General features: G+C 37.6%; 1 protein-coding gene across 6 annotated transcripts in view; it reads left to right on the top strand.

Annotated features, from left to right (window-relative positions):
- The window catches only part of LOC102543616 (uncharacterized), a 68,710-nt gene that overhangs the window by 24,082 nt on the left and 21,323 nt on the right, over positions 1-23,305 (top strand). Inside the window, exons 1-2 of one of the 6 annotated variants that reach the window (XM_006219232.4) lie at positions 71-178; positions 2,013-2,071. The exons of 1 other annotated variant lie outside the window; for it this stretch is intronic. In XM_006219232.4, the coding sequence (XP_006219294.2) occupies positions 2,057-2,071 (15 nt within the window). In that variant the 5' untranslated portion in view covers positions 71-178; positions 2,013-2,056. Of the gene's footprint in view, positions 1-70; positions 277-943; positions 1,101-2,012; positions 2,072-23,305 lie in introns of those variants that run through there. 4 more of the 6 variants (XM_031675801.2, XM_072971074.1, XM_072971075.1 and 1 more) reach the window with 4 other exon arrangements.

Genomic DNA, 23,305 nt, shown 5'->3' with positions numbered 1-23,305 from the left:
TGCGCTGCCCCCATTTCCCCTCCCCCCACTTGCCCGTGTGTTCCCGTTCTGCGGCTGCGGTCTCGCGAGGAGACGGTGCCCGAGCCTCTGGCGGCTGAAGGCGGGGGCGCTGACTAGGACGCGCTGTTGAGCCCCTTGAGGGTTGAGCGGGTGGAGCAGGGGCCTCCACACGAGAGGGGTAAGTGAGAGACGGCTTTATCCTCTGACCTTGGTGTGAATCCAGCTCCGTTTTCATGCACCTGAGGAGAACCGGCGCGTCCCAGCGCTTGTTACCAGGTGAAGCTGAGTTTTCTCATCTCAGGGGTGAAGGGTGGTCCGAGGCCCCGTGCGACCGCGCGCGGACTTCGGCTTTCGGGCGCTCAGTCGGTACCCACTTCTCATCTCAGCGGAGAACTGTGGGTTTTTTTCGCTCGAGATCTCACTTCATCCTCCCAACCACCTGCCGTCAGTGTCGTGTCCCATTTTAATGGTGAAACAGGCTCAGAGAGGAGATAGGAATCCGAAGTGGCGACCCGCGCAGGGGCAGGAGGAAGGATAGAGTCCATACCTCGTTCTCTGCCCAGCATGAAACCTGAGCATGAGTCAGTCAAGCAGTTAGCAGCTTCATGGCTCCAACCCCCTGAGGAAATCACTTTGAAGTGAATGCGGCATTGGATTTGGGGAAATTTTTCTTGTTTCTAAAGAACTTGTGAGCCTGGCACATAAACGGACGCGTCCCGGTCGCTCTGACCGCCCCCGCCCCAGCATTGCCTGTGTTCTCAGTAGCACCAGTTTGCTTTTACAGGTGGTCCTGCTTGTAACTCAAGCTGACAGGAAGATCCCGGAGCTTGAGATTTTGGGTGAATATTCCAACTGATTTGGGTCAGGCTTTCTTGCAACAAAGCAGCTTTTGTGACGTAAGAAGGGAGTTCCAGGAGCAGAAATCCCTGGTAGGACAGCCAGCTGGCCTGAGACTTCAGTACAGATCCAGAGCCCAAGTGGAAGGGGCTCTTACTGCTCAGCCAGAAGCAATTTGGGTCCTCCTGCCAGAACCACTGTCATAGGCAGACTGTCACAGACTGGGTGACGGTGGAAGCTTTGGGCCAACTTTCAGAAGAGGTGTAAGCTGTGGCTGGGATAGGAGGGCAAGACAAAAGGAACAGAAGATACTGCTTCTTGGGGAGTTATGAAAGCATCGTGTGGAAGGAAGAGCTTACCAGCCACAGGGAAGGGAATTACCTTCTTCATCCCTTCACTGTTTCTGGGCTCTAAGCTGCTCCCACACTACACCACAACTACAGATATGCTGATGCCCCCTCTGTACTGATGTTAGAGAATCAGAGGTGGTACTGCATGACAGGTCTATTCCTGCTTTACTTAAAAGACGGTGTGGGGATAGTGTGGGCAGGAAGTGGGTGTAAAATATTAAGTGGTTACAGTCACACATTTTATTACGGCAGAATCAAGAGCAGACATTTAGTCTCTTGATAGTTCAGGCAGGTTTTTTATGCTTTGACAACAGATAAATCAAAACCAGTTTTTTTTTTTTGTCAAATACTTTTGAGAACCTGAAACCAAATTAAGAGGAATTTTTTTTTTCCTTCCAAGAGAGACCAGCCCTTTAAAACAACCCCTCCCTTTTTTCAGAGTCTTGTTGGGATTTTCTGTTTTGTGATGAACATTACACATTTTTGTTCTGTATTTTTGCTCAGCATCAGTTTTAAGGAAAGCATTATATTCCATTCCTTGGCTTTTCCTAATTGGCTGAATTAGTTTAATGTGTTTACATTTTTCTGGGTTAGCGCATACATTGTTAATAAATTAGCAGGAAACAAATGTATTTACATTTGAAAACTAGCGTGTCCAAGCACTGCATAGTCATACAGGGCCATGCGTGGACACAGAGTGCTCCCTTCCTGACTGTTACCCTTTCTGCCCCTTCTCAAGGTGTCTCCCTTTCTGAGGTGTTTGCCAGGTACTATGTGGCGTTTTTTGGCAGGTGACATCTCTCATGACCTTTCCTTCTTTCTCAGCTGTACCCTTACAGTTCTGCACTCTCTTCCAGCACCAGCAGAAAATGATCACGTCCCAGGTGAGCTGTTTAATTTATGCACAGTTTTGCTTAACAGTGATTATTTGAGGTTTATGAAATGTACGTTGAAATGAAATAGTAGAAATGAATAAGTTAACATCAGGAAAAATAGAGAGCGGAAGTCAGCAAATTGCAGTCCATGGGCCAAGTGCAGCATGCTGCCTGTTTTATCATGGCCCATAAATTAGAATTTTTAGATGATTGAGAAACAAACAAATCAAGAGTAATATTCTTGATGTGAAAATTTTATGAAGTTCCAGTCTCAGTGTCTGTAACATTTTATTGGGACACAGTCATGCTCATTCATTTATGGCTGTGGCTGCTTTACATGTACATACATCACAAGGGCAGAGCTGAGTGATTGTGGGAGAGACTGTATGGCTCACAAGCCTAAAATATTTGCTGTGTGGATATTTACTGAAAATGTTTGCTAACTTCTAATACAGAGTAGCAGATCAGTAGTAGGGCAACGATGCCATGTAGGTAAATGTGAATCTTACGATCTTACTGAGTTGTGAAACTAGGACATAAAAAGTTTTTTGAGAGGCTTCATTAGGTGACACTGTGAACCTTCCAGAGACAGCCTTAACATTACGTAAAGAACTGTTAGAAATAAAGTGAATGATTCTTATCCAGTCCAGGGGACAAGTTAAGAGATGTCAAAAGAACATACGTGATAAATAATTCAAATGAATTGAGCCAGCATTAGGACTCATGATTGTTCAGAGAAGGGACAGGTCTGGGTAGACCAGGGCGACCTAGGGTGGTTAGTAGGTGACAATCCTGAGGACTGGGCAGAATGTAAATCTTTATAGAGTCTAATAAGGGATTCCCCTCTTATTTAATTGTGGTAAAATACACGTGACATGAAATTCACAGTTCAACCATGAAAAAGTACAGAATTCAGTGGCATTTTGTACATTAACAATGTGTAACCTTAGCCACCATCTACTTCTAAAATCTCTTCCTCACACCAAAAGGAAACCCTATGCCCTTAATAAGCAGTACCATAACTTAATTAACAGTTACTCCCCATTTACCCCAGCCCCTAGCAACTGCAAATCTGTTCCTGTTTACGGACTTGCCTATTCTGGATAGCCCATATAAATGGAGTCATGTAGCCTTTTGTGTGTGGCTTCTTTCACTTATCATGTTTTCAAGACCCATGCATGTTGTAACTTATATTACTTCTTCATCCCTTTTATGACTGAGTAAATATTCCATTGTATATGTGTGTGTGTATATATATATATATATGTAATTGATGGGCATTTGTGGGTGATTCCATTTTTGGTTATTGAGAATAGTGCTGCTGTGAGCATTCTTGAACAAGTTTTTGTTAGAAGACCTATTTTCAGTTCTTTCCTAGGAGTGAAATGGATGGATCATGTGATAAGTCTGTGTTTAACTTATTTTGAAACTGCCAAACAGTTCCACAGCAAGGTCCCTTGCAAGCCATGAATTTTATGTTAGCTTTTCTATTTCCACACAAAAGGCTGTTGAAATTTTGATAAGGATTGCATTGTATCTGTAGACCACTTTGGGGAATATTGCCATTTTAAGAGTAGTAAGTCTTAGAATCTATGAACATGAGGTGTTTTTCCATTAATTTAGGTTTTTAATTTCTTTCAGCAATGTTTTGTAGTTTCTAATGTACAGATCTTAGACATCCTTGCTTAAATTTATTCTTAAGTATTTTATTTTAGATGCTGTTGTAAATGGAACTGTTCTCTTAACTTCCTTTTTGATTGCTTATTTATAGTGTGTAGAAATACAATGGATTTTTAAGTGTTGACCTTGTATCTTACAACTTTGCTGAATTTATTCACTAGTTCTAATAGTTTATTTGTAGATTCTTTAGAATTTTCTATATATGTCATCTGCAAATAAGAGACAATTGTATTTCTTCCTTTCCAGTTTGAATGCCATTTATTTATTTACCTACCTACCCACCTGAATACCTACCTACTGACCTATTTGCTCTGGCTAGAATTTCTAGTACAGTGTTGAATATATAAATGGCCAAAGCAGGCATCCTTTTTTTTTTTTTTTTTGAATCATCGTAGTCTTCTTAAGTGTACAGTTCAAAAGTGTTAAGTTTATTTACACTGTTGTGCAACCAACCTCCAAAGCATTTTCATCTTGTAAAACAAAGTCTGTACCCATTAAACAGAAACTCCCCATTCCTCTCGGCCTCCTATTCAACTTTCTGTTTCTGTAAGTTTGACTGCTCTTGATACTTCATGTTAAGGGAAGTGACTTTTTGTGACTGGCTTATTTTGCTTAGTGTAATGTCTTCAGGATTCATCCATGTTGTAGTATGTGTCAGAATTTTCTTCCTTTTTTAAGGTTGAATGATACTCTACTGTGTATATATATCACATTCTGTTTATTCATTCGTCTGTTGTTGGATATTTGGTTTGCTTCTGCGTTTTGGCTATTGTGCATGGTGCTTCTATGAACATGGGTGTACAGATACCTCTTTGAGACTCTGCTTTCAATTCTTTTGGATAAATACTAAGAAATGATATTGCTGGATCACATGGTAATTATATTTTTAATTTTTTGAGGAACCACCATACTGTTTTCCACAGCGTTTATACCATTTTATATTCCCAACAGTGCACAAGGGTTCCAATTTCTATACATTCTCGCCAACACTTGTTGTTTTTTGGTTTTTTGATAGCAGCTGTCATAATGGGTGTAAAGTAGTATCTGTTTGTGCTTTTGATTTGCATTTCCCTAATGATTAGTGATTTTGAGCATATTTTCATAAACATATTGGCCATTTGTATATTTTCTTTGGAGAAATGTCTGTTTTAGTCCTTTGCTCATTTTAAAATAGTGGGTTTTTTGTTTTTGTTTTTTTTTGTTGTTTTTTGGGGGTTTTTTTTTTTTTGATTATTGAGTTGTAGGTGTTCTCACGGAGCCCCTGGAAGGTCAAAACACAATTCTTTGAAAATAAGGTACATATAGCCGTACCTTGTTTTATTGTGCTTTGCAGATACTTCATTTTTTATAAATTGAAGTTTTGTGGCAACCCTGCATCGAACAGGTCTATTTGTGCCATTTTTCCAGAAGCATTTGCTCACTTCTTGGTAATTCTCAATATTTCAAACATTTTCATTATTATTATATTTGTTATGGTGATCTGTGATCAGTGACCTTTGATATTACCATTGCAAAAAGATTATGACTTGTTGGAAGCGCAGATGATGGTTAGCATTTTTTAGCAATAAAGTATTTTTTGATTAAAGTATGTACATTTTAAGAGATGTAACACTACTTCACATGTAGGAGACTACAGTATAGTGTAAAAATAACTTTTATATATATTGGGAAACCAAAAAATTCATGTTACTGAATTTAGTGCATTGATCTGGAACTGATCCTGAAATGTCTACAAGGTGTGCCTGTATTGACCACTCTGGCACCAGCAAGCCAAACCAGGAATGCCTTGGTTATTCCAGGTTTTTTGTTAGATTGCAGAGTTCTGAAAAACTTGATTCTGAGAGTTTTTTCTAGTTTAATCATTGCTTTACAGGAGGGATGGAATTCTGGGTTTCCTTACTCTACTATTTTACCCCAAGATTTCCACATCAGTTTTATTTTCATTTTTTGAAACTTATTTTTTATGGAATTATAGTTGATTTACTACATTGTGTTAGTTTCTGGTATAAAGCAAAGAGATTCAGTTCTACATATATATACATAGTCATTTTCATATTATTTTCCATTGTGTTTTATTACAGGATATTGAGTATAGTTCACTGTGCTATATAGTAAGGCATTGTTGTTTATCTGTTTTATATATAGTAGTTTGTATCTGCTTATCCTAGACTCCTAATTTACCTTCCCCCATCCTCTTTCCCCTTTGGTAACCGTAAGTTTGTTTTCTATGTCTGAGAGTCTGTTTCTGTTTTGTAAATAAGTTCATTTGTGTCATATTTTAGATTCCACATGTATGTGATATCATAAGGAATTTGTCTTTCTCATTCTGACTTGCTGCACTTAATGTGATAATCTTTAGGTCCATCCATGTTGCTGCAAATGACATTATTTCATTCTTTTTATGGCTGAGTAATACTCAATTCTGTATATATACATCTTCTTGATCTATTCATCGGCTAATGAACATTTAGGTTGCTTTCATGTCTTGGCTGTTGTAAATAGTGCTGCTATGAACATTGGGTGCATGTATCTTTTTGAATTATAGTTTTCTCTAGATATATGTTGAGGAGTAGGATTTCTGGATCATATGAAACTCTGCTTTTAGTTTTTTAAGGAACCACCATTCTGTTTTCCATTGTGCTGCACCAGTTTACATTCCTCCCAGCAGTGTAGAAGGGTTCCCTTTTCTCCACATTCTCTCCAGTATTTGTTATTTGTATTATTTTAATGATGGCCATTCTGACCAGTGTGAGGTAGTACCCCATTGTGGTTTTGATTTGCATTTCTTTAATAATTAGTGACTTTGAGCATGTTTTCATGTGCCTGTTGGCCATCTGTATGTGTTATTTGGAGAAGTGTCTGTTTAGGTCCTCTTCCTATTTTTTGATTGGGTTGTATTTTTGGTTGTTATTTTTGAATTGTATGAGCTATTTGTATATTTTGGAAATTAATCTCTTGTCAGTTTCATTGCTTGCAAATATTTTCTCCCATTTCATATGTTGTCTTTTCATTTTATTTATGGTTTCCTTTGCTGTGCAAAAGCTTATAGGTATGATTAGCTCCCACTTGTTTATTTTTGCTTTTATTTCTATTGTCTTGAGAGATTGACCTAAGAAAATGTTGGTACAGCTAATGTCAGAAAACGTTGTGCCTAATTTCTCTTCTAGGACTTTGATGTCGTCATGTCTTATGTTTAAATCGTCAATCCATTTAGAGTTTATTTTTGTGTATGGTTTGAGGGAGTATTCTAACTTCACTGATTTGCATGCAGCTGTCTAGCTTTTGCAACATCATTTGCTGAAGAGGCTGTCTTTTCTCCATTCTCTTGCCTCTTGTGTTGAAGAGTAATTGACCATTTGTGTGTGGGTTTATTTATTGGCTATTCTGTTCCATTGATACATATGTCTGTTTTTATGCCAGTGCAATGCTGTTTTGATTACTGTAGTGTTACACCTCCAGCTTTGTTCTTTTTCTTCACGATTGCTATGGCAATTCTGGATCTTTCAAGGTTCTGAATACATTTTAGGATTATTTGTTCTAGTTCTGGGAAAAGTGTCCTGGGTAACTTGTTAGGGATCGCATTAAATCTGTAGATGGCTTTAGGTCTTTCACCTTCTTGGTCAGGTTTATTACTAAATGCTTTATTTATTTTTGATGTGATTTTAAAAAGAGACTGTTTTTTAACTTTCCTTTTCTGATATTTCATTGCTAGTGTAAAGAAATGCAACTGATTTCTTTATGTTAATCTTATATCTGCTACCTTGCTGAATTCATTGACTAGCTCTAGTAGTTTTTGTGTGGCGTCATTAGCATTTTCTATATATAATATCATATCATCTTCATATAATGACAATTTTAACTCTTCTCTTTCAATTTGGATCCTCTTTCTTTCTTTCTTTCTTTCTTCTTTCTTTCTTTCTTTCTTTCCTTTCTTCCCTTTCTTTCTTTCTTTCTTTCTTTCTTTCTTTCTTTCTTTCTTTCTTTCTTTCTTCTTTCTTTCTTTCTTTTCTTTCTTTTCTTTCTTTTTTTTGTCTGATTGCTGACCAGGACTTCTTAATACTATATTGAATAGAAGTGGTGAGAGTGGGCATCCTTGTCTTGTACCAGATTTAGTGGAAAGGCTTTCAACTTTTCACTGTTAAATATTATGTTGGCTGTGGGTTTGTCATAAAAAGCTTTTATTATGTTGAGATATATTCCCTCTGTACCCACTTTGGTTAAAGTTGTTATCATAAATGTGTGTTAAATTTTATCAAATGCATTTTCTGCATCTCTTGAGATGATCATGTGATTTTTTTTCCCCTTTCTTTATTTGATGTGGTGTATCATGGTGATTGATTTGCATATGTTGAACTATTCTTGTGTCCCTGGGATGAATCCAACTTGTGCGATCTTTTTTATGTGTAGTTGTGCTCTGTTTGCTAATATTTTGTTAAGGAATTTTATATCTCTGTTCATCGGTGATAATGGTAGTGTCTTTGTCTGGCTTTTGTATCAGGGTGATGGTGGTTTCACAGAATGAGACTGGGAGTATTCTCTCTTCAGTCGTTTGGAAGAATTTGAGAAGAATTGGTGTAATTTCTTCTTTGTATGTTTGGTAGAATTCCCCAGTGAAGCCATCCGGTACTGGACTTTTATTTGCAGGGAAGTTTTTTGTTTTTGTTTTTCTTTTCTTTCTTTCTTTCTTTTTTTTTTTAAATTACTGATTCTATTTCACTTTTGGTGATTGGTCTGTTCAGATTATCTGTTCTAGTTCAGTTTGGTGGGCTGTGTGTTTCTAGAAACTTCCATTTCTTCTGGGTTTTCTAGCTTGTTGACATATAATTGTTCATAGTATTCTCTTGTGGTTTTTTGTATTTCTGTGGTACTTGTTGTTACTTTTCTTCTTTCATTTCTTATATTGTGTATTTGGGGTTTCTCTTTTCTTGGTGAGCCTGACCAGAGGTTTGTTGATTTTGTTTACCCTTCCAAAGAACCAGCTTTTGGGTTGAAAAAAAATTTTTTTCCTGCTGTTTTTAAAATGTCTATTTTATTTATTTTCTCTCTAATCTTTATTGTTTCCTTCATTCTGATGACTTAGATTTTGTTCTTATTTTTAAAAAAATTTTAGGTGGTAGGTTAAGTTGTTTCATATTTTTCTTATTTTTTGAGGAAAGCCTATAGTGTCACTATAAAATTCTCTCTTAGGACTTCCTTAGCTGCATCCCATAGATTTTGTGTGGTTGTGTTTTCTTTGTCATATGTCTCAAGATATTTTTTAATTTTCTCTTTGATTTCATCATTGACCCATTGGGGTTTTTTTTACTAGCATGTTGTTTAGTCTCCATGCAGTCAGTTTTTTCCTCATTTTTCTTGCTGTAGTTGATTTCTATTTTTATGTCATTGTGGTTAGAAAAGATGCTTGAAATAATTTCTATCCTCTTAAATTTGTTGAGGCTTTTGTTTCATAGTATGTGTTCAATCCTAGCAATTGTCCATGTGCATTTGAAAAGAATGTATATTCTGGTTTTGGGGGGGAGGTAATGTTCTGAAAACATCAATTAGGTTTAACTGTTCTATTGTATAATTGAGAATTTCTCTTTGATTTTCTGTCTGGAAGATCTGTCCATTGATGTGAGTGAGTGTTAAAGTCTCCTACTCTTACTGTAAACCCATTAGTTTCTCCCTTTACATCTGTACGTATGTGTGTGTGTGTGTGTGTATAAATATATATATATATATATATATATTACTTTTATGTCTCTTAGTATTTAGGTGCTCCTGTATTGCAAGTGCGTATGTTAATGATTGTAACATCCCCTTCTTGTATTGTTCCTTTTATCATTGCATAGTGTCCTTCTTTTATGGTCTTTATTTTAAAGTTTATTTTGTCTGATATGAGTATTGATACCTCCACTTTCTTGTCATTTCTTTTTACAATGAAATATCATTTTACATCCTTTAACTGTGTGTGTGCTTTACCCTAAAGTGGACCTCTTATAGGTAGCATATTGTAGGCTCTTGTTTTATTATCCTGTATGCAACTCTGTGTCTTTTGCTTGGAGCATTTAGTCCATTGACATTTAAAGTAATTATTGATAGATATGTATTTGTTGCCATTTTAAACCTTGTTTTCTGATTGATTTTGTACTTTTTCTTTGTTCTTGTTTGTCTTTCATATTGTGTTTTGATGGTTTTGTTTTGTATTATGCTCGTGTTCTGTTCTTTTTGCTTTTGTGACTCTATTGTATGTTTTTGATTTGTGGTTACCCTTTTTTTCAAGTATGTTAACCCATTACTGTATCTATTTCCTTTAGATTGGTAGTCATAGGGGCTCAAACACATTCTAAAAAAAAAAATCTACATTTTCTTACTCTCCTCCCCCACATTTTATGATTTTGATGTCCTCTTTTGCATCTTCATATTTATTTCTTTTTTCTGTTCACTGTAGTTATCACATTTCCATTTGTGGTTTTTTCTTTTCTATAGCTCCCTGCTTCTTTATTGTTTAGAGAAGAGCTTTCACTGTTTCTTTTAGGGTAGGCATAGCGTTCCTGTATTGTTTTAGTTTTTATTTGTCTGAGAAATTTTTTGTCTCTCCCTCTATTGTAAATGATAATCTGACTAGGTAGAGTATCATAGATTGCAGGTTTTTTTCTTCAGGACTTTAATATATTTTGCTACTCCTTTCTGGCCTGCAATGTTTCTGTAGAGAAATTAACTGGTAGCCTTATGGGAATTCCTTTGTAATTAACTCTTTGTTTTTCTCTTGCCACCTTTAAAATCTTCTCTTTAACTTTGGCCCTTTTAATTACAATTTGTCTTATTATAGATCTTTTTGGCTTCATCTTGTATGGGATCCTCAGTGCTTCCTGTACCTGGATATCTGTTTACTTTTTTAGGTTTGGGAAGTATTCAGCTATAATTTCTTCAGACACATTTTTTATCTCCTTTCTCTTTGTTTTCCTTCCGGGATCCCCATTATGCTTAGATTGGGGTGCTTTATATTATCCCATAGGTCTAGTATGTTGCTTTCATTTTTAAAAAATTTTTTCATTTGTCTTTCTGTCTGCTGTACTGACTGGGTAATTTCTGTTATTCTATCTTCCAAATCACTTATTCATTCACACTGCATTATCCAGTTTGCTGTTTGTTGCCTTTAGCCAGTTTTTGTCTCAGCAAATGAGTTTTCTGAATTAATTGGCTCCTCTTTATAGTTTCCAGTTCCTTGTTACGGTGATCTGCATTCCCATCAATAGACTTTCTTAATTCCTTCAGTGTTTTCATTACCTCCTTTTTGAACTCAAGTTCTGGTAGGCTGGAGAGGTCTGTTACATTGTTTATTCTTTCAGCAGAATCCTCTTGTTTCTTTAGTTGGTAGTGGTCCCTCTGCTTTTTCATTTTACTTATATTGCTCTGACTCTGAGTCTAGGTGAAACAGTTATCTGCTATGGTCTTGAAGGGCTTTTTTATGTGGGAGTGGCCCTGTGTAGCCTCTGTGAGTCTAGTATTTTTAGTATGAGGATTGTTTTTACTATGGATGCCTCCCACATTCTTCCTCAGTGTGTGCTTGATGTTATTCCCTTGATACGGGGTGTGATTGTTGCTGTGGTTCCCAGAGCCTGCACTGGATGTTGGGTGGGGTCTCCCTTTTGCTCTGTGGTTGTCACAGCTCTGTTGGGGGCAGGTCTACTTCCTAGTTGTTGGGATGGATGCCCCTAGCTGCCTTACTGAACTGCAGTGTGTGTAGGCAGGCCTGGAGTGCTCCCACTGGGAGAGGAGCTACTTAGTGTTCCTCTGCAGTAGCTGTCCCCCAGGAAGTGTGCTCCAAGGTGTTGCCAGTCACCTGTTGTGTGGCTCAGAAAGTACAGTTTTTGACACTGCCCTCGGCCCCGCTTCAACCGTGGGAATTCAGGCCCTCAGCCTGGGTGTCCCTTAGATGGTGTGCTTACAAAACCACCAGCACAGATCTGCTGGCGCAGAACTGCTGAGCTGAGGCCCAGGCCTGCCGCAGTCATGCACCTGGACTTGCTGTGGGCGCTGCTGGGTCAGCCCAGACCCCAGCCTGGCGTCTGCCCGCGCAAGCTCACAGGGCTTACAGCCCGACCTCCCCAGGCCAGGGAAGCACCAGCTCTGCTCAGATCTCCTGCAAGCACTGGGTTTACAGAGTGCCCATGGTTGTATACATCTGGGGGTCACACAGCCCCTGGGACACTCAGATTTCAACCCTGCTTCTGAAGTTGCACAGCCTCTGGGGATCGCTTGGATTTGAGCGCGGCCTCCCACCGGCGCTGGCGTACTTACGGGAGTATAGGTGGAGCCGCCGCCTGCCGTGAGCACGCTGTGAGTAAGGCTGCTGTGGCCGCCCTGCCCCTCTCTGAGTATGCGTGTTAACACCGGGGCTTCTACAGTGGACCCAACCTTCTTCCTGCGCATGCCTCTGCTTGTGGCCCAGAGCAGGCTCTAGCCCCTTCAGGCTGTCCCTGCGCAGCCAACCCTAGTCCTCTCCCCAGATCTGACCTCTGAAGCCTTAGTTTCAGCACCCAGCCCCTGCACGCACATGCAGACACACCTCTTGGGCTGGGGAATGCAATGAGGTGGCATGAACCCTCTGTGCCAGCCTCTTTCTCTTCTGCCTGCTGCACACTGGCTGCTGCCCTCTCCTCTGAGCCTCTGAAGCTCCCTTTCGGTCCTGGTTGAGCTCCATGCTGGTGAAGGGGTTTCCCAGGGTGAGGAAACCTCTGCTCCTTCAGAGCTCCCACCCAGGGGTGCAGGTCCCAGTCTGATTCCACTTTTCCCCTTCATTCTACCTTGTTATGTGGAAATCCTTGGGATTTTGGTCTAATGAGATCTTCTGCCAGCATGCAGCAGGTATTCTGTGAGAACTGTTCCACATGTAGGTTCATTTTTGATGCATTTGTGGGAGGAAGTGAGCTCCACATCCTTCTATTCTGCCATTTTGATCTGACTTCTCCTCTATTTCCAGTTTTATTGAAATATGATTGACCTACAACCATAAAGTCCAAAGTGTTCAACCTGACTTACACATGTCATGAAACAGATACCACAAAAGTTTTGTTTAATATCCATCATCTCATACACATTTCAGAAAATTTTTTCCCTTGTGATGTAACTCTTAGAATTTACTCAGACTTTCATATATACCATACATTGTGTGAACTGTAATCATCATGTTATGCATTACAACCCCAGTACCTATTTAACTTAACAACTGGAAGTTTGTAGCTTTTTTAAAAATCTATTTTATTTATTATTGAAGTATAGTTAGTTTACAATGTTGTGTCAACTTCTGGTGTATAGCATAATATTTCAGTCATACATATACATACATATATTCATTTTCATATTTTTCATTATAGATTGCTACATGATATTCAGTATAGTTCCTTGTGCTATGTAAAAGAACCTTGTTATTCAGCTATTTTATATAAAGTAGTTAGTATCTGCAAATCTTGGAACTCCCAATTTATCCCTTCCTACCTCCTTTTCCCCGGATAACCATAAATTTGTTTTCTATGTCTGTGAGTCTGTTTCTGTTTTGTAAATAAGTTCATTTGTGTGTGTGTGTGTGTGTGTGTGTGTGTATTTAGATTCCACATATGAGTGATATCATGTGGTATTTTTGTGTCTCTTTCTGGCTTCAGTTAGAATGATGAAGGACCTAGAGAAGAGAAGTTTGTAACTTTTGACCACCTTCACCCAGTTTCCTCTCTCCACCCCTTAGTCCTCCACTCCCAGCCACTGATAACCACTAATCTGATCTCTTTGCCTTTGAGTTTGGTGGCTTTTTTATTGTTATATTTTTGTTTAGATTCTACATATAAGTGAGATCATACAGTATCTTGTGTCTGACATCAATCACACTTATCACAATGCCTTCAGGGTCCATCCATATTGTCATAAGTAGCAGAAATTCCTTCTTTTAATGCTGAGTAATATTTTCTCTATATATATTTTATATCCTATATGTATTCTATATATATCTTATTCATAGTAGTTTATACCTCTTAATATTCCCTACCTCTATCATGCCCCTCCAACTTCCTTGTTCTACCAGTAACTGCTGATTTGTTCTCTATATCTGTGAGTTTATTTCTTTTTCGTTATATTCACTAGTTTTTTTTATATTCTACAAATAAGTGATATGATACAGTATTTGTCTTTCTCTGTCTGACTTATTTCACTTAGCATAATACCCACCAAGACCATCCATATTATTATAAATGGCAAGATTGCATTCTTTTTTATGGCTGAGTAGTATTCCATTGTGTGTATATATACCACATCTTCTTTATCAGTTTATCTGTTAATGGACACTTAGGTTGCTTCCATATCTTGGCTATTGTAAATAATGCTGCTATGAACATTGAGTGCATGTGTCTTTTTGAATTAGTGTTTTAATTTTTTTTTTTGGATATATACACAGGAGTGGAATTGCTAGGTTATACTTTCAAATTTTTTGAGAAACTTCCATACTGTTTTCCACAGTGGCTGCACCAGTTTACATTCCTGCCAACAGTGTCCGAGGATTCTCTTTTCTCCACATGCTCTCCAACATTTGATATTTATTCTCTTTGATAATAGCCATTCTGATAGGAGTGAGGTGATGTCTCATTTCTCTGATGATTAACAATGATGAGCATCTTTTCACACACGTGTTGGCCATACATATGTCTTCTTTGGAAACATGTCTATTCAGGTCTTCTGCCCATAGTTACTTTTTTAGGGGTTTTCTCTTGCTCTTTCATTTGAGACAGATTCTTCTGTCTTCCAATTTTGCTTAATTTTCTCTCTCTAGGAGATAAGTGAAACAGTTATGTGTTGCTGTCTTGAAGAGGCTTCCTTATGTGGAAGCATCCCCATACAGTCAGCGTGTACCCAGTGGATTTGATGGGATAGCTGGATCTGACTTGAACACAAGTTATGCCTTTCCTTAGGGTGTGCTGGCAGCTGTCACCTTGGTAGTAGGTGTTACTGGAGACAGAGAGACTATAGCTGGATCCAGGTTTGAGCTCGGGCTTCCACTTTGCTCAGTGGCTGTCTCCACCCTCTTAGGAGTGAGTGTGAGTCACATATTGCTGGACTAGGAGCCCTGAAGGTCAGGTCCAAGCTGGCTCCAAGTATGTGCTCTCCCCGGTTCCAGCACTGGTAACTTTGCTCCAGAGGGGAGCAGCACTGGAGCAAGGTTGGGCATTTGGCTTGAACTGGGGCACAGGCCACAGTGGTCCTGCCAGGGCAGACATCTGGGCTGTTTCTGTTATAAGCCTGGGTAAGCAGCTGGAATGCATGCCGCCACCTTGCTCAGATGCTGCTTTGGGTCTGAGCCTCCTTTTTCCCTCACAATTTGGCTCTCCCTTGGCCTCTGCCACCCTTGCCTTGGTGTGGAACTGCACCACAGGGCACATAGGGCCTGTGTGGGCCCCCAGCATGGGTCTGGGTGCCAGCTGTGTTCGTTTGGCCTCAGCTGGAGATCAGAGGTGCTATGTAAGCACCAGTAATGGCTGCCCCTGCTCTTCTCAGGCGCTAGACTGGGTTACACACAGCGGGGACCTCATCTCAGTGTGGAGCTGCATCACAAAGCTCCAACGTTAGCTGGGCTTAGGCTTGAGGACCTGTCGCAGCAGTCACAGGAAACCAGGCAGCCACATGTGCAGTTTTCAGTCTGCGTGTTTTGCTTTGCTTCAGGAGCAAGCAGGCATGTGCATGCTCCACACTGGCGAAGTCCAGGCTTCCCATAGCCCTGCTGTTAACCTTACTGGCCCTCCAACTGGCCAAGGGGCTCGCCTTCCCTGTATCAGACCCCATGCTAGGGTGCCAAGTATATGACTTGACCACTCACTCCCCGAGGAGCATCTCCACCTGTATATTCTCCCTTTTCTTCTGTGTCCTCTCTCAGGGGCACAGGTCTCAACCTGATCACTTCTCTTCCCTTACAACTATATTCTGTGTGAATCTTCTGTATAGCCTTGGTTGTACAGGAGTCTCCTGCCAGTCTCCAGTTAGTTTTAAGTGAGAATTGTTCCACATATGGATGTAGCTTTGATATGTTTGTGAGGGGAGGTGAGTTCTGCATTGTACTGTACTATCTTCATCTTCCTCTGTCAAGTGAATACTTTGCCCATTAAGTTAAACCTAGTCTTACTTATTTATAAAGTCCTACAACATAGATGTACATGGAGAAATTCTCAAAATAACTAGAAGACTTGGGTACAATATTAGGGTATTACAAAGTTGCAAAACAAGCAAAAATAGAGACATCACCAAGAAGTAGTTATTGAATTCAGAGGATCTCCAGCGGCTCAGGATATGGTGGATTATTTTTCACATAGGAGTTAGAATTATTTTCCATCTTTAAATTCTCCAGGCTTCTCAGAAATATTACGTACTTATAAAGTGTAAAAACTCACCTCTTCAACTAATTTTATCACAAAATGTCTGTCCTTGTAGTTAATTTTTTTTAAATTTAATTCAGTTATTCATTCATCAACCACTTATGAGAATCTACTACATGCCCTTTGCTATATACTGTAGGTTCTAAGAAAAATGAACTGTGGGCCCTTACAAGGGAGCCATTCTCAGTGGGGTGGGAGTCGGAGGTGAGGACACTGATAGAATATTGTAAAAGTCTTATAACTGAGGTGCACACAGAATTCTGCTTCATATTCTTTTTCTTTAAAAATTGCAGCTGTTTTATTGATCACCTTATCACACTTCCCTGTAGTAAAAAAAAAAATATGAAAAAACTAAGATTTAAGGGTTGTTTAAAAATTTTCCTGTCATGATAAAACTGTTTTATTATTCCAACTAATTAAAACATATATTTCAGATATTTATGAATACGTGTTAAACACAAAAGTAAAGTTTTATTGGAAATACATCTTACAGAGATGAAGTTTGATGGATTTTTTTAGAAACTAGTGTGTTTTATTATGGATGAGAATTACTACGATGAAAAACAGTTTAGCATTAATTCTACTCCAAGTTCAACTCCATGGATGTAAGCAATGAGAAAGCTTGTTTGCATAAATCAGTAGATGTGAGTGAATGGAGTTTTGTTATAGTAATGCCTCTCAATTTTTTGAATTGCTCCTGAATTACAAGCCACCAAAGATCTATCAAAGAAAAAATACTTTAAATGATCTATCAGCTGATAACTCTGATTAGGTTCTCTTTTAATTTAATTGAAATCAAGTATAGTCACCCCTTGGTGTCTGCAGGGGACTGGCTCCAGGATCCCCTCCAAGGATACCAAAAGTGATTGATGCTCCTTAGGTGGTTCTCTGTATCCACGGGTTCTGCATCCTCAGACATGGGCGACTGTAACTGAAAACACCTTGACTTGTAAAAGGATATGTTCTCACTCACCAGTCAGCTGTTCCTTTCTTTGATGTACTTGAGGGGTTTGCACCATGAGGGTATTGCACCTTCATAAGGTTTTCCATGTTCTTTATGAGTATGTTTTTGATAAAGAACATGTAACTAGACATTTTACCCCTATTATGAAATGCTCTGCCCTTTATATTGAGAATTTAACCTGATTTCATTTTGCTGTGGTTTCACATTTGAATTTATAGCAGCCTGACTTCAATATCCTGCAGAAAACTGCTCCTTTACAACTTTGTCCCCACTTCTTGATGTCACAAAATTATTCTAAATTAAAAAAAAATAACTCTCTTAAACCATGTAGAAAATAGAAAGTACAGTTATAAATAATTGTCATAGTAACACTAGTTCTATAATTGCCTATGTATTTCCTTTTATTGGATCATTATTCATACGCTTTCAAGTTAATGTTTGGCATCCTTTTTACCTTGAAGGACTTCTTTGAGCATTTCTTGCAGGGCAGGTCTAGTGGTTATTAACTCCCTCAACTTTCTTTTATCTGGGAATGTCTTGGTTTCTTCTTGACTTGTTGAAGAGCAGTTTTGCCAGGTATAATTAATATTCATGGTTGACAGGTTTTTTTCATTTAGCTCTTTGAGTCTATTGACCCACTGCCTTCTGACCACCAAAGTTTCTGATGAGAGGTCTGAAGATAATCTTAATTGAGGATCCCTTGTATGTGATGAGTCACTTCCCTCTTGCTGCTTTCAAGATTCACTCTGTCTTTTGAAAGTTTGATTGTAAGGTGTCTTGATATGAGTCTCTTTGATTTTATCTTAAAACTTGGAGTTTGTCAAACTTCTTGGATGTTTATATTCATGTCTTCCATTAAATTTGGGAACTTTAATTCAACAATTATTTCTTTGAGTATTCTTTGAACATTTCTGTGACTTTCTCTGAATGTTTTCTGTGTCCCTTTCTCTCTCTCTTGCTCTGGGACTCCCATGATGCATGTTTTGCTGTGATTGATGGTGTTTCTTAGGTCCCTTAGGCTCTGTCCACTTTTCTTCGATCTTTGTACTTTGTTCCTCAGCCTTGGTAATTTCCATTGTCCTATCGTCAAGTTCACTGATTCTTTTTTCCATCAGCTCAAATCAGCCTTTGAGTATCCATGTGAATTTTTCATCTTAGTTAATGTACTTTGAAGCTGCATAATTTCTTTCTGGTTTCTTTTTAGATTTTCTATCTCACTGATTTCCGTTTTGTTCACATACCATTCTTGATTTTCTCCACATCTTTCTTAAGTTCTTTGAGCATCAGTAAAACAGTTGTGTTAAAGTCTTTGATATATCTGCCATTCAGTCTTCTGTAGTGATGGATTCTTTTGATTTTTTTCTTTTGCATGGGCTATACTTCTCTGTTTCTTTATATCCTTTGTGATTTTTTGGTTGTACACTGGTAAACACAGGTAATAATGTGGTAACTCTAGAAAAAAGATTTTCCCCCTTTGCCGGGTTTGCTGTTCTATTTGTGTTAATTTTTTGGATTGACATAGGCTCTCTGTGCCAAGAATCAGCCTGGTGTGTAAATGTAATATCTTCTTGTCTTTTCTGGACCCTTCCTTGGGTAAGCACAGTCACTTTTTAATTTTCCCAATATTTGCGATTGTTTTTTTAATTTGCTAATTGTTAATCTGGTTCTGAAAGGGGAAAAGGCAAAAAAAAAAGGGGGGGGAACCAAAAAATGAAGGGGCTTGCGACAAAGTGAGGAAGTGCATCAATGGCTTTCTGCTTCTTTGCACGTCTGTGATTAGAAGTATCAATGAGCCGTCAGAGCACAGATCCCCAGCATTTAGAGGACTTTGTTCTTTTTATTGACTCTAGCTCCTGTAAGGAGCTGCTACTCTGCTGTGGGGTGAAATTCATTGAAATTAGCCAGAAATATCATCCAAGCCTTCTCCTGGAAGTTACAAGCCTTCAACGGACCCCAGAGTTCCAAAATCCTACATTTGGACAGATTCTGCCAGTGCAGTTGTTGTGTCTGTGGGTATATCTGGTGCTCCTACCCTACCATCTTCCCAGAATTCTCTCACATTCCTTTTTATAGCTGATTAATATTCCATTGTATGTAAATACTACATTTGTTTATCCATTCATTGATGAATTCATCCATTGGTGGACATTTGGACTTTTTCTACCCTTTGGCTATTTTGAATAGTGCTGCTATGAATGTGTGTGTGTATGTAGTTGTTGAGTGTGTATACACACAAATACACATGAATGTGGAATTTCACATATTATGTCAAATATGACAGTTTGATGTTTAACTATTTGAGGAACAGTCAAATTGTTTTCTGTAGCATCTTAAACCATTTTTTCATTTCCACCAGAAATGTATGCTGGTTCCAGATTCGCTAATTCTGGCCAAAACCTGTTTTCCATTTTTTAATTGTAGTCATAGTAGCATGGCTGAAGTGGTACCTTATTGTCATTTTGATTTGCATTTCCCTAATGACTAGTGAGGTTGAGCGTCTTTCTATATTTGAACATTTAAGAAATAAACAACTTTGGAGTAATGTCCATTCAAGTGCTTTGCACATATTTTAATTGGTCCTTTTTGTTGAGTTGTAAGAGTTCAGTGTATATTCTGGATATCAGACCTATGTTAGATACATGATTTGGAAATATTTTCACCAATTCTGGAAATTGTTTTTTTCTTTCTTGATAAGATCCTTTGATGCACACAAGTTTTAAATTTAGATGAAGTCCAATCTACCTGTTTTTACTTTTTTTGTTTATACTTTTGGTGTCATACTTAAGAATACATTGCCAAATCTTAGTTTTCTTCTAAGAATTTTATGGCTTTAACTCATATATTTAGATTCATTTTGAGTTAATTTTTGAATATGGTGTTGAGTTAGTTGTCCAACATCATTCTTTCCCTGTGTTATCCAGTTGTTCCAGGACCAGACTATTCTTTCCCCATTGAATGGTCTTGGCCCATTGTTGAAAATCAGTTGTCCATAGTGCATGCATTTATTTCTGTACTCTGTATTGTTCCATTAGTCTTCATGTTTATACTTATGCAAGTACCACACTGTTTTGAGTACTGTAGCTTTGTAGTACTTTTTGAAGCCAAACTCCTCCTGGTTTGTTCTTTTTGTTTGTTTAAGATTGTTTGGACTATTTAGGATTACTTGCAATTCCATAATTTTGAGTGTCAGCTTTTCCATTTTTGTAGAAAAGGCTGTTGGAATTTTAATAGGGATTGCATTGAATCTTCAGATCATTCTTGGTAGTATTACCACTTTAACAATATAAAGTCTTCTAATCCATGAAAATGGAATATCATTCCATTTATTTAGGTCTTTAATTTCTTTTAGCAGTTTTTTATAGTTTTGCATATCCTTGGTTTAAATTTATTACTAGTTATTTTACTCTACTGGATGGTATTGTAAATAGAATTTTTAAAATTTGCTTTTTGTGTTGTTCATTGCTGGCATAGGGAAAAACAAAACAAAACAAAACCCTGATTGTTGTGTGTTGATTTTGTACTCTGCAACTATGGTGAAATTCATGTGTTAGCTCTTGTAGCTTATTTAGTGGGGTCTTTTTTTGTGTGATTTTTCTCTATATAGGATAATGTATGCAAATAGAGATAGTTTTACTTCTGCCTTTCTAATATGAGTGTCTTTTATTTTTCTTAATTGCTCCAGCTAGAACTTTTAGTACAGTATTGAACAGGAGTGGTGCGAGTGGGCATCCTTCTTCTGTTCCTCATCATGAGAAAGCTTTCAGTATTTCACCAGTATGTTTTCTGTAGGCTTTTCATACATGCCCTTCATCACGTTAAGGAAGTTTGCCTCTTTTCTTTATTTTCTTGATGTTTTTATCATCAAATGATGTTGAATTTTTTTCCCCTGAATCAATTGAGATGATAATGTGGTGTTTTTTCATTTGTTTTACTGGGGTGGTAATTTAGAGTGATTGGTTTTATTATCTCAACCATCATTCTATTCCTGGGATAAATCCCGCTTCATCGTGGCATATAATTCTTTTAATATGCTGCTGAATTTGGTTTGCTAGTATTCTGTTGAGGATTTTTACATCTGTATTCTTAAGGAATATTGGTCTATGATTTTCTTTGCTTATGAAGTTTTTATCTGAGTTTGGTATCAAGATAATGCTGACCTCATAGAGTGAGTTAGGAAGTATTCCTAAGTTTTTCTGTTTTTTGGAAGAATTTGAGAAAGATTGGTAATTCTTTACTCATTCGTGAGAATTCACCAGGGAAGCCATCTAGTTCTTGACTTATCTTTTTGTGCTGTTTTCATTACTGATTCTGTTTACTTGTTACATGTCTGTTGAGATTTTGTATTTCTTCTTAAGCCAGTTTTGGTAATTTGTGTTTTTCTAGGAATTTGCCTATTTCATCTAGTTATCTAATTTATTTGGTGTACAGTTGTTCATAGTATTCTCTTAAAATGATTTCTTGTAATGTCCCCACTTTCATTTCTGATTTAGTTCATTGTGTTTTCTTTCTTTTTCCTAGTCAGCATAGCTAAAGGCTTATTAATGTTGTTTTATTCAAAGAATTAACTTTGGGATTGGCTTTTTTTCTCTCTTCATTTGTTTTTGCTCTAATATTTATTATTTCCTTCATTTTATTGGTTGTGGGTTTCATTTGCTCCTCTTTTTCTAATTTCTGAGGATGTAGAGTAATGCTATTGATTTGAGATCATTCTTCTTTCTTAATATGTACTATTAAGGCATTTACTACTATAAATCTCCCTTTATGTATGTCTTTGTACCCCATAAGTTGTGATATTTTGTGTTTTCTTTTGTTTCTAAGTGTTGTCTAATTTTTCCTGTGATTTCTTCTTTGACCCATTGATTAAGACTGCATTGTTTAATATCCACATACTTTAAAATTTTACAGTTTTCACTTTGTTACAGATTTTTAGCTTTATTCTGTTATGGGCAAAGTGCTTATGATGATTTCAGTCTTTTTAACTGTATTGATACTTGTTTTGTGGTCAAACCTATGGTCTATCCTGTACAGTGCTTCTTTTGCCCTTGGGAAGAACACACATTCTGCTAATGGTTGATGGGGTATTCTACATACTTTTCTTATGTCTGTTTTATAATGTTGTTCAAGTACTCTGTTTTCTTACTGATCTTTTATCTAGACATTCTATTTATTGATTAAAGTGGTGTAGTGAAATCTCAACCTGTTGTCATGGAACCATTTCCTTCTCCCTTCTAGTCTGTCAATTTGTGACTTAAAGTGTATTTTTTCTGATATTAAAATAGTGATCCAGCACTCTTTTGGTTACTATTTGTATGGATATCTTTTTTCATCCTTTTGCTTTGAACTTACTATGCCTTTGGATTTAGACTGATTCTGTTGTAGACAGCATATAGTTGGATCATGTTGTTTTAGTCTGCCAATCTCTGCCTTTTAATTGGTGAATTTAATCCATCTGTGTTTGAAATAATTGTTCATAGGGGAAGACATATGCAACTGTGTTCATTTTTTTGTCTTATTCCATTTTTATTCCTAATTTTGTTATTTACTGCTTTCCATTGTTTTGACTTAATTTGTTCGTAGTGTACTGACATACTTTCCTTGTCATTCCCTCTTGTGTATGTAATTTAAAGATTTTCTTAGTGGCTCCCATGGGGATTATTATTAACATATAAAATTTATAACAGTTTAGTTTAAATTGATAGCAATGTGGCATCAAGAGCATGCAAAAATTCTGCTCCTGTACTGGTCTCTACTCCCACCATGTTGTTGCTTTCCCAGATTGCACCTTTATAAATTTTGTGTCTGGTAACATACACTTATTTCTTAAGGATTTGTCTTTTAAATCATGTAGGGAAAAAAAAGTGGAGTTTGCAACCCTAAATACAATAGTATTGGCTTCTATATTTACTTACATAATTATCTTTACTGGAAAACTTTATTTTATGGCTTTGAGTCAGTTAACTGTCTCATATCCTTTCTTCTCAACCTGGGGATCTCCCTTCAGCATTTCTTGCAGGGTAGGGCTGGTGGTAATGAACTCCTTTGGGTTATGTTTATCTGGAAATACCCTCATTTTTGAAGGACATTTTCCGTGGATATTGAATTTTCAGTTGACAGGTTCTGGTTTTTTTTTTTTTTTTTTTTTTTTTTTTTTTTTTTTTTTGCCTTCACCACTTTGAATATATCAACCCAATGCCAGCTGGCTTCCAA

This window comes from Vicugna pacos, chromosome 11 (genome assembly GCF_048564905.1).
Source record: "Vicugna pacos chromosome 11, VicPac4, whole genome shotgun sequence".
NCBI classification, from domain to species: Eukaryota; Metazoa; Chordata; class Mammalia; order Artiodactyla; family Camelidae; genus Vicugna; species Vicugna pacos.
The sequence above is the reverse complement of the archived record's forward strand: the minus strand, read 5'-3'. Positions and strand labels throughout refer to the sequence as shown.